At 48.1% G+C, this 11346-nt stretch overlaps 1 protein-coding gene across 2 annotated transcripts in view; it reads right to left on the minus strand.

Annotated features, from left to right (window-relative positions):
• PDE1B (phosphodiesterase 1B) overlaps positions 1-11077 on the minus strand; it is a 164571-nt gene extending 153494 nt beyond the window's left edge. Inside the window, exon 1 of one of the 2 annotated variants that reach the window (XM_060272137.1) lies at positions 11013-11077. In XM_060272137.1, the coding sequence (XP_060128120.1) occupies positions 11013-11034 (22 nt within the window). In that variant the 5' untranslated portion in view covers positions 11035-11077. The remainder of the gene's footprint in view (positions 1-11012) is intronic. The other variant, XM_060272138.1, reaches the window with a different exon arrangement.
• Positions 11078-11346: the final 269 nt, after the last annotated feature.

Consider the following 11346-nt stretch of genomic DNA (forward strand, 5'->3'; position numbering starts at 1 on the left):
GGTAGGTTACAACAATTTAAAATTTAATACAATAAACAGTCTCAAACAAATTGCAGTCAAAGGAATAAGGAGATTCCTGAAAACATAGAACTTGGCTGTGCAAGGCCCAGGCAAAGAGCTGCATCTTCAGCATATGATGGAAACTGTGTAATGAAGGGAGCAGGTGCACCTCTGTGGGTGAGGGAATTCCACAGCCTGAGAGCTGCTGCAAAGAATGCCCTAAACTCCAGAGAGCAGCAGATCTACCAAGATCTCTGCTGATTTAAACACCCAGGAGGTCTGTAGGAAAGGAAGCAGCTTTTCAGATATTTGGGGGGGCCTGAGTCATTTAAGTGGGCACCTTAAACTGGGCCCAGAAACAAACTGGCAAGTGACAACCAATGCAGCTGTTTCAGCACATGGGTTTTATGTACAATTTATAACCGTTGATCTATTTTAAAATGTGGCATTACTTTGTTTTTAATGCTTGCCTTTTACCACTATTTTTAATATGTATCATAAATGGTCCTTTATAAGCTGCTAAGAGTCAGCGGTATTTACAGTATTTACTGATCATTAGTCAAGCTGGCCAGGGCCGATGGGAGCTGGACTCCAGAGACCTCTAGAAAGTGACATGTTGGAGATATATGGTATATGGTATATACATAGATTAGATAGATAGATAGACAGACAGACAGACACATATTACAAAGCATGCTGATTGAGAGCAACATCAACCAGAAGGTTCTCCTGCGGAAGCACTACTAAAATGAATCCCATGGAAGAGAATGGAAGTTGCTGCCACAGCAACAAAAGCCAATCTAGAGCATCGGGCTATAAAAGAATGTAGCCCTAAGAGATTTAACAATCTGTTCCGCATACAGCTTCCAGCTGTGTCTTACTTAAGCCATTTGTCTCTTATTGGAAAATATTACATCCCTACAGAACAAAACCAACACATCTCTTTCAGAAGACAACAGATTGCTAGAACGCCACAGCTTCACATCTCCACTTTCCCCTCATTTTTCCTGCACCTTTTTGATCTGAGCCGTTTGGATCAGGAGGTCAGCACTGTGCCTTCCACAACGCAGCAAGAAGCGAAGAAGACGGAGAAGAAACTAATTATAGCTGAATGCATGAGGTTTACAGGCGAAACGTAACCACTGGTCCTGGGTACAGACAATTGTTGTCTGTACAGATCTGCTTGGATCACACCAGAGGAAGATGTTGAGTGAGAGGCAGCGCATGTCCATAGCGCGCATTGTTCATGAGGATCCATGAAGCTGGAAAACACAGAAGGAAATAGCCTTAGCTGGGCTGCCACATGGTTGGTTTGTGTGCGCTGCGCGCTCTCTTTTTAAAATTGTTTAAGAAAGTTTGGGCAAGCAAGAGTGTAGCTTAAAAACGCGGCATAATAAGCAAGGCCTTAATTTCCAACATTCCACAGATTACAGTAGGTACTTCAGGTAAAAGTAACACCTATTCTCACATCAAGGATCATTAATTAACTCCCCCCCCCTCAAAAAGTATGTTTTAAATGAATTCTTTCTTCTGCCTGCTATACAAACTGTATTAATTTGCTCTCCCATAATGCTTCCTGCCCTGACTTCTGAAGCACAGCGCGTAGCCAAGTGAGCCATAAAAGAACGTTTCATCTTCCAACGGATCGGGTTCTCCTTGTTTGCAGAACAGCTGCAAATCAAAACACATTCGGCAGCCTTAGCTAAAGCAGTTGCTATTGGCAGGGTGGGCGGCAAGGTTAGCACGGCACATTTGGGTCCACGTGCCCTGCCTTTTACATGCACGGGTGTTGGAGTGAACATGCATTTTCCCCTCACCACAGAAGTTTAGCCTCCCGACACCCCAAGGAGGCAGCTGAAACTCAAAAGAAGGACAAGTCTAGCAGCTCAAATTAGCAACAATCGCTTCTTCGCAAATAGGGGTGTGTTAGAGGCTGATCGGGGCCCCAATCTCCTGCCCTTTTTGAAAAAAAAAACTTTAAACTTTGCTTATACAAGAGCTGAGTGCACTGGCAGAGCTTCATTCTCTGGCACCAGGGGCAGAGAGCAGGTGGGGGCGAGGCTGGCGCGCGTTCTGGGAGCGTGGTGCGCTGCCCGTAGGGGCGGGGCACACGTCTTGGGGGCGGGGCGCCCAGCGCAGGCGGGCAGGGGCAGCTGCCATGGCACCCTCAGCATCGCCCTGCCCGGGGCGGAGCGCCCCCATCGCCCCTCCCTTCCTACACTCCTGGCTGAGTGCACTGCAAGGAGTCATATTGATGATGCCTCAGTCAACCAGCTACAGTACCTAAAGGCATTTATAGATATATTTATACATATCACTTTATGTAAATTTTGTGCCATGCCAGAGTCTTTTAGGTACTGTACTGTACTGACCCAAATATAAATTGCCCCTGAATATAAGCAGCACTCAGGTATCAGGCCTTATCACCAATCTGCACTCTGACTCAGGAACTAAGAAATGCGGATGTTGTAAAGCCAATGAAAACCCTTTAATAAATGCTCAGTTTTTGGTCTTGCATTCTGGTGTGAGTTAAGTGGCTCCCGCGAGGGCTCAGGATCCAAAAATGAGCACCCTGATTTTGATCAGTGGGATGTTGGAGGGTACGGGATGCGACTGGAGGCTTCCCCTGCCAAAAACAAACAAACCCAGCAACCGTTTAGAAGCACCCTCAGCACAGGGCAAAGAGGAGAGAGGAGAGAGGGAACCTTTGCCCAGAGCTGCGGCTGTGATCAGATGTGGAACTGCCTACAGACACTTTGTTTTTTGAGTCCTGCAATCAATGCACGTATATAAATAACTACACATAGCAGAACAAATTGATTCAAATGAAGAATAACCATATTGACAATGACTTTCTAGTCGCCAAACCAGATTACATAATGAAAAATACAATCCACTGTAAAAAGGATTGCTCCTTCACTGTAAGATGATGACAGGTACAAAAATTAGTAAAGGTAACTGTCCTTCTGCAAATGTACTGCTTTTATTTCTGTCCTCTATCTCTAACCCTGACATAATTTGTCAATTCAGCCAGTTATGCATTGTGATCAAACAGGTGCCTTCACTGTGCTCTTTCTGGGGCCTGCTAAAAAAACATTACTGTCTTCCCAGATGTTTGCACACAGGGTCTAAAACCCTGGAGAGCCACTGCTAGTTTCTGGTGGCCCTAGCTTAGGAACTGTCAACAAGGGCCTTATTCAGCTTCTTATGGTCCTGAACCCCTTCATGGATCAATGCCTTGTCGTGGTGAAGGGGCTTGAATAACTCAGAGAAGCTATGAGCTATGCCATGCAGGGCCACCCAAGATGGACAGGTCATATTGGAGAGTTTTGACTAAACGTGATCCACCTGGAGAAGGAACTGGCAAGCCACTCCAGTATCCCTGCCAAGAAAACTCCATGGACAGTGTTCTCGAAGCTACGAACATGAGTTTGACCAAACTGCGGGAGGCAGTGGAAGACAGGAGTGCCTGGCGTGCTATGGTCCATGGGGTCACGAAGAGTCGGACACGACTAAACGACTAAACAACAACAACATGGTCCTGAAGCAATGGCTGTTGAACATTCCAATGCTGCTTCCCTTCCAGGGGAGGAAATGCACATTGATTGCTAAAACCAGAGCTTTTTTCAAGTAAAATACTTGTGGGAACTCATCATTAAGTTGTTACAGTAAGTCGCTGGGCAACTTGGGGCAGCCCTGAGCAGATGCTGGTTTGACAAGAGCCACGTTCACCACCTGTGGAGGTGCTAAAAAAACTATGGCAAGCTTTCTCCCTAGCTGGTTTTGGGGTTGCCCCTGGTTCTGGTCAAATAAATGCGCCTCTGCCTCCCTCATTCTCTTACATTCAGGTGGATGGCTAGAGTAACTTGCTCAAATGCACATGTGTGCAATGATAGAGGCCTGGCTGCAAAGCTTAAAACCCTCTGCCACTATACGGAAGGTGGACTGAAGGAAAGGAAATACTAATTGAAATATCAATCACAGCTAGGAGCTGGGGTCAGTCATAGATCTAATTAAAAGTGCAGACTGACACACACTGGCCAGCTTCCCTTTTGACTTGAAATGTTCATTTGGGGGCCTTTCAGAAGCACATAAAGGCAGGAAGCGGGAGGGGGGAGTTTGCCAGCCTGCAATAGCATCCTCCTGAGAGATGCCAGAACTGCGCTCTGGCACACTCTGGCTGGAAAAAAGCACTGGCTAACACACAGAGACCCTTCAGGTGTGCAAGTTGTTATAAGAATTTTAAGGTCATATATATATATAATAATTGTTCATAAAACATGTACATGAATGTACAGAAACATGTCTGAAGCAGCACAGGAAGACAGGCCTGACTGACACCATTTTGACTCTCTCTCTCTGACCAGGTGTTCCTCTGCAAGGAAGAAGGGGGGTGGGGGGAACCTTCTCATTGTCTCAGGAATTAAAGTGATAATCCCTGGCATCCTGATACCTGGGTGCCAGACAAAAGTGTGTGATTAACTTGGCTGGGAAACAGGGAAATGTAAATATCTCTCTCTTTTGTTGATTAGGTTTGGGGGCAGGGGGCAGGGTCCAGACTGCTCAGATTACTGCCACCAGACCTCCCCTTTCATGATGTACCTATAATGAATCTAGGGAGAGGGGTCTTGGGCTACACCCCTTCTGTGACATATGGATGATGCTTCTGGGGGGTGGGCTGAAACCAATTTCAAATTTCTTTTTAAGGGCAGGACACCTTTGTTTGGGGTTCCTTCCTTGTTCTCCTGCGTGAGAGGAAGGACCCTGTTGCAACAGCGAAATAAAGGCTTTGCTTCTCAAACTTCTCTGGTTGGCCTCTGTTATATTCTCCAACCGATGGAGAACCCAATAAGGGAATAAGGGCAGATTTTTGCCTATATCAAGGTAAAGAGGCAGCAGCTGCATTCTGGACACAATCCCATCCTCCCCAGGTGGTGAGCAGGAAGACTGCTGCTGTCTTTACCAGTTTTGTTTGCTGTCTGTTCTGAGCGGCTTTTTTTACCGCTGTTGTTGAGCAAATCCAGGGAGGAGGAAAGCTGCAAAGCTAATCTAGATAACGCATGTGTGCGCCGCACCAGCAGCAGGGTGCATTGGAAGCTTATTATTGCTTAATGCCATGATTGATGAGCTCGAAAACAGAGCATTGCACGAATCTGGAATAATAAAGAGCTGCTAGGTGCTAATTCCTGGGTGTGCGTGGGTGACAGGAGAGCAGGGGGAAGAGTTCGCGAGCGTGGATGGATGGGTGGAGATGGGAAATGAAGAGGGCGCCCACTTGGGAGATACGTCCATGGGCAAAATTGAAAGGAAACACAGACCTGGGGAGAGGAGGGACTGGAAGGATCTAGAAATGCCATTCAGCTCACAAGATGGATAGGTAACGCCAAGCCACCCATGAGGGCACAGTGAACGCATGCCTGAAGTGATGAGGTATTAACTGCAGGTATTAACTGGGTGAAGTTCCTGGGAGAGAAACCTCAGACCCTGGACCAAATGTGGCCCTCCTGGCTTCTCTGTCTGGCCCCCAGAACTCTCCCTCACTAGCCCTTAATATTTTGCTGGGCTGGAATGCATCCTTGAGCTCTGGTGTTGCTTCTCACATGTCTGGATGCAGGATAGAGAGAGGGGTGTGTAGAAATTTGGCCTAGTTAAAAGGTGTCTACATTGCTCCACCCACCTTTGCCTCTGCCCCCACCTATCATTGGGAAGGGGCCCCTGGAAGTTGCCCAGAAAGGAACGTACCCCATAGGGCTGATAAGGGCTCCCCAGGAGTTTATTTAAAGACAGGGCATTTACAACAAGCATTGAGCAAACTCCTCTTGGTCCACGGGGCAAGAGCAAGGCGAAGGCGAAGCAAGGGTCCAAGGAGCAAAAGTCAAGGCGTCGGCAAGGCAAGGGTCCACGGAGCAAGAATCAAGGCGTCGGCAAGGCAAGGGTCCGAGGAGCAAGAGGCCAGAGGCAACCAGGCAGGGAAAGCGTTGCTGTGGCAAAGAGCTGAAGGGAAATGCTGGGCTTTTATCCCTCCCAGCTCCTGCCACCAGGTGCAGTGAGATCTCAAGTGGCCTCACCTGGGTGACTACTCCTTGCCTCTCCAGCACAAGCTGAGGACTTCACCTGTGTGGCCACGCCTTGCTTCTCCAGCACAAGCTGAGGCATGCCCCAGTCCTGCAAAGCACTACAGGCCCCAGAGCCTGACTCCTGCCCATACTTCTGACACCGTTGCTCGGTCCCAGCTCCTGCCAACCTAGCAGTTTGAAAGCACGTCAAAGTGCAAGTAGATAAATACCTTCCGGCAGGAAGGTAAACGGCCTTTCCGTGCGCTGCTCTGGTTCACCAGAAGCAGCTTTGTCATGCTGTCCACATGACCCGGAAGCTGTCTGCGGACAAACGCCGGCTCCCTCGGCCTATAGAGCGAGATGAGCACCGCAACCCCAGAGTCGGACACGACTGGACCTGATGGTCAGGGGCCCCTTTACCTTTACCTTTACCTAGTGCTTGGGGCTATTACTTCTGAAGATGGTCCTGCATAGATGCCTGTAATCATTTATCAAGTGCTATTACAGTTACCCGGAGGCTTCCGAACACATTGTGACTGGTTCACAGGTTCCAGACTATGAAATCCACAGTGCAGCTTGCTCAGGAAGCTCCCTCTTGCTGTTGCAGTACAAAAAAAATCCTCCCATTCACACGCATTACTTTTTAAGAACTGGGACATCAGATCTCATGAAAAGTTGATCCAGCTCTGTATTCTGCCTTCCAAAGGCAGTCAGCGCCACTTTCTTCAGAAGGGTGTAAAATCCGCCCCTTTTTCCAGTTCCTAGCATTTGGTACTCATAAGTAAATTTCACCACAAAAAAATATTCCTCTTCCGGCTGCCAAGACTTGTAGCCACCAACAATTCAGTCTTCCATGAAAACAAGTTGTAGTGACTAATGGCCAAACTACATGTTACACAGGAGATCCATACTTGGATCTCCCATTGTGTTTCCAACACCACCACATAAAATTCTAACATCCCCCATGGCTGCATGTGGGAAATTAACATGGCAGCTGGACTGAGCTGCCTGGTCTAGGCATTGCTTCTGCCCCTGTTCCCTTGCTGGTGATGGTGGTGGTGGAGGAGGAGGCCCACAAGAGGAGCCCCTCAAGCCTGGAACCAGCCCTGGCAAACATACTGAAGAATGACGTGATGTGGGTTGCATAAAGGCTCCCGTGTTCAGGAAAATGCTTATTTATCTCCTCGTTGCTAGGTGGAAAGGTCACTGTTGGATGGTGCTGTCAAGACAGCAGTACAGCAGTTCTGTGGTGTGGCAGAAGGCATCAAACTTGTTCTGCTCCATGAGAAATATAAGGGAGGGAGGCTGCAAGTTTGACTTTGAAGTGGCAAGTTAAAATTTTGCCATGTGCCCCTGGTTGATCGATCTCCGGCAATGAGTCATTTGCTGAGTTTTGAGGAGGAGGTGCGCATATTTATATATACCGCCCTGTCAACCTCCTGGAATCTTGGAGTGTGCAACGTGAGGGAAATGAAATCAGGAAGGACTCAAAGAAAAGTGCTCCCCTCACCCACTGGCATTAACGCTCACTTCAGCAGCGTCCAACGGAGAGCAGGCAAGGCAAGGGCGAAGTGCAGCAGAGGGCAGGCCAGAGTGTGTTCCACTTGAGGAGGCTGACATTTTCCTCTCTTCAAACACGGTTGGTTTTTAAGGTTCACTTCACAGAGCTGCACCCTAAGCTGAGAAGTACTGGGGCTGTGGTGATTTGGCATGCAAAGAGAATGCTCGGAGACAAATTTCTTCTATACAGGGCACCGGTTCATTTTGTAGAAGAAGAAGTCATCCTGGCCGTATGAAATAGATGACTGAATATGATACCAGTGTGTAGGACAAGCTGCTGAAACTGTTGCAGTTCACCTCAACCCCACATTGACCTTGCTTTGCTTTTGATACAGGTTCCTTTCTTAACCTCTTGCTTCTTACCAACAGAACACGGGAGTGATCAATCTGTTGCCCACCAGCTGTTTGGACTCCAACTCCCATCAACACCAGTCAACATGGCCAACAGTCAGGGATGATGGAAGTTGGAGTCCAAAGCATCTGGAAGGCGCCATCTTGGCTACCCACAGGCACTTCCAGGTTCTGAGCCATATATCAGGTTCCACCCATCGCCTGTTGTTTCCTGAGCTCCTTTCTCATTGGTTCCTTCATTTGTCAATCCCCTTCAGCCCTCTTCCTTTTCTGCCCACACTTGGCTCAGGTCCCTGCTTCTCAGCCCTCTGCTTATTCTATCTCCTACCCTTTAGCCCTTCCTGCCAATGAGTTTCCTGTCCCTTAGCTCTTATTCCTTGGCCTTCTCAGCTTTCTTGCTTGTCTTCCCAATTCTACTTCTGCCCCCTACTTTCTGTCAAGAGCACTTCTTCCTGCTCCCAGGGTTGTTGTTTTTACCCTCCCATCCAAAATGGCCTCTCACTTCCCTCGCTGATACGGCACTGTCAACATTCCATTGCAAGATACATTTCCCAACACCCCTGCAGCTTAAATTCCACCCACATACAGGGGCTTGGTGAGGGAGGGTCAGCTTTTCTTCCATTGCAGACACATCGACGGTGTGAACGTGCTTCAAATTGCAACAAATTGCCATTCCAAAACAAATTGCCATTCCAAAAGCAATGGTTCTTCATACCCTGCAGTCCTTCTGTCATGGGCACAGAACGCCTACCAGAAGACCCAGTAGGGAAGCGATGAATCAGTAGACCATGACTGGCTGTAAATCTCTCAGCGGAGCCCATCTTTTCCTTTTAAACACATGAGCGAGGAGGGTGGACAGCAGGAAAGGAAGGACATCTGTTGCCAAATGCCTGTCATTGTGACAGGTGGTATGCATGTGCAGAAGGACAGCTTGTCTAATGCAAGGACACCTGGTGGGTGCTGCACATCCCATGGGCTTTGCATGTAGAGACAGAGTGTGCCCCCTGCTGGATCCTTGGCAGTGGTGGCTGGGCTACCAAGAGACAGGTCCAGTTGATGGGGTTTAAACTACACCTCCCCCCCCTGCACGCTCCCCGTAACTATGATATTGTCCCCAAATGCAGCATTTGACTTTTCCTCAAAGCATTGAATGACAGCCATGCTTCAAGACGAGAAATTTATGTGGATCACCTCTGCACGAACTAATCCTGCCTCCTGTTTGTTTGTTGAAATATATAATTTATATTGCCAGACCACCTTGCCATGCAATAAAATGGCATCCCAATTGGTGGAGAATCAGTTTGGGGACTTGGGTGAATTTCTGGCTCTGTGCAGTCATTCCCAATAAAGAGGGTCTCTGAGGTTGGATTCAACCATGGGTGAAATACTCCATGGCTCAGTGTAAGAAGCACCCAGCTCATCTCCAAGGAACGCTGGGATTTAGCAAGCTGCCTGATACCAGGTGATGCTATTTGCCCAAATGGGGAAACATTTTAGCTCAAGAGCCGAATGCTCTCAAGGGCAGGAGTGTGGAACCTGTAGTTCTCCAGATGTTGCTGAACTCCAACTGAACATCTGAACATCTTCCCCAGCCAGCATGGCCAACTACCAGGGCCAGGGATTGCCTGCAATGTAGTCCAGCAACAGGCCCTCTCCCTCCTCTGTGTAGAGCAAACAGGCAAGATGTGGATGGGGAAACACATTTGAGTATTTCTTGGAACTAGTCTAGTGTGCAAAAAACAACATTTGCAGCCATTGCTGTGGCTCCTTTTGCCTCTGGCTTTACATGCCGCTGACAGGTGGCTCACAGAAGGTTGCCCAGAAGGTAATGTGGCCCTTAGACACAAAGCGGTTCCCTAACCCTGCAGTACAGCTGTACTAGGTAGACTCTGCAGGTGTTGTAACAATACAAAAAATATGGAAGAATAATAACAGTGTGTTCTATTGGGGTTAATGGTTCTCTTTCTGTGTGGCCACAGAGGATGATGCAAAATGGGTAAGTTCCAAGGAGCGGAGTTACAAGCTCAGCACTGATAGTGCCAACATGTGAGGTTGCCAACTGACCAAGACAAAAAAGCAAGCTGGCTTGCTCCTGTGCTTTCAATGGGAGCTTGCTCTGCAGGCGATGCCTTTCATGACGCGGAGACAAGCATTATCAGCCATGGGTGTCTGCAAATAAAGCTGGGGCAGATGAAATTGTTGCCAATTCCCCCCCCCCTCTCTTCTTGCACCACTGCCCTTGGTCTTCGTGAGAATTGCCCTTTCCCTCTCTCCTGCCCCACCCTGTGAAATCAAGAGATGAATTTTCAGGAAGGGGGCTTGAAATATCTCTTGCCAATTAAGAGTTCCAAAGCAGGGCTTCCGGTTTCTACCGCCTCCGAAACGGCAGCGCTCCACCAAAGCTCTGTGCTGTGAGCGGTGTTGGTGAGGCTTTTTGGGGGTAGCGAGGGCTGCGCGACCCCAAGAAAAGTTGGTGGGGGTGACCCCCAACTGAAAGAAATCCGGCGGCGTTGGACGGGACCCTCAGCATTCTCAAGCCAGCGGCAAGAGAGCAGAGGGAACCAGACGCATGCGGATGTGAACGCCTCCCAGCAAAAGCCCCAAAGTCCGGATCGGCGTAAGAGCGGTAAAAACTTTCAGAATCTTAACCCAATTAAAATACCGGTACCGATAAAAATAAAATTAAGGACAATAGGCAAGGAAATTACTAAGAAGATAAAATCAGAGGCAGAAAGAAAGAAAGTGCGGTACCGTGGTAACTTAGAGCGACGCAAACAACTGGGCGAAAGTGAGAGAGAGAGAGAGAGAATAGAAAATCATCTTCTATGCAAAGATAGTGTTCATAAAAATTGGAAAGGTACAGTACAAACAGGAAAGATAATTGAAGGAATTACTGCAACAAGGAAAGCTTCAGCCGCTAAACGCCAACCGCAAACTGTGAGAAAGGAGGAGGAGAGGAGGAGGAGGAGAAGGGGGAAAGAGCGGTTTGAAATCTAAACATCAGAACAAGGAAAGCGGAACAGAGGCTAGGAAAGAGAGACTTACCCATTGCAGGACAGAGCCTCATGATAATGGAATTTTAATTCAAAGACTTGAGGTTCAGGAGCGATACCTGAAACAAAGATGGAGCGGCGTGGGACAAAGCAGGGCGGGGACTGTTAAGCAACAAGGAAATGATTGATAGGAAAGACTAAAGAAGGAACCATCGCATGAGAGAGAAAAGAAGCAGCGATACAAGTGGCAAGAAGCAAAACAACAGGAGGAGAATAGCGACAGAGAGATCCCCAAAGTTTGCTGGACCAGGGGGAAGAGCATCTCCAGAGGCCAATTTAAGAACTGTAAGGGGACTTTTAAGAGCGACAAGGAAATGGCGGGGAAA

Source organism: Zootoca vivipara, chromosome 2, assembly GCF_963506605.1.
Source record: "Zootoca vivipara chromosome 2, rZooViv1.1, whole genome shotgun sequence".
In the NCBI taxonomy this organism is placed as follows: Eukaryota; Metazoa; Chordata; class Lepidosauria; order Squamata; family Lacertidae; genus Zootoca; species Zootoca vivipara.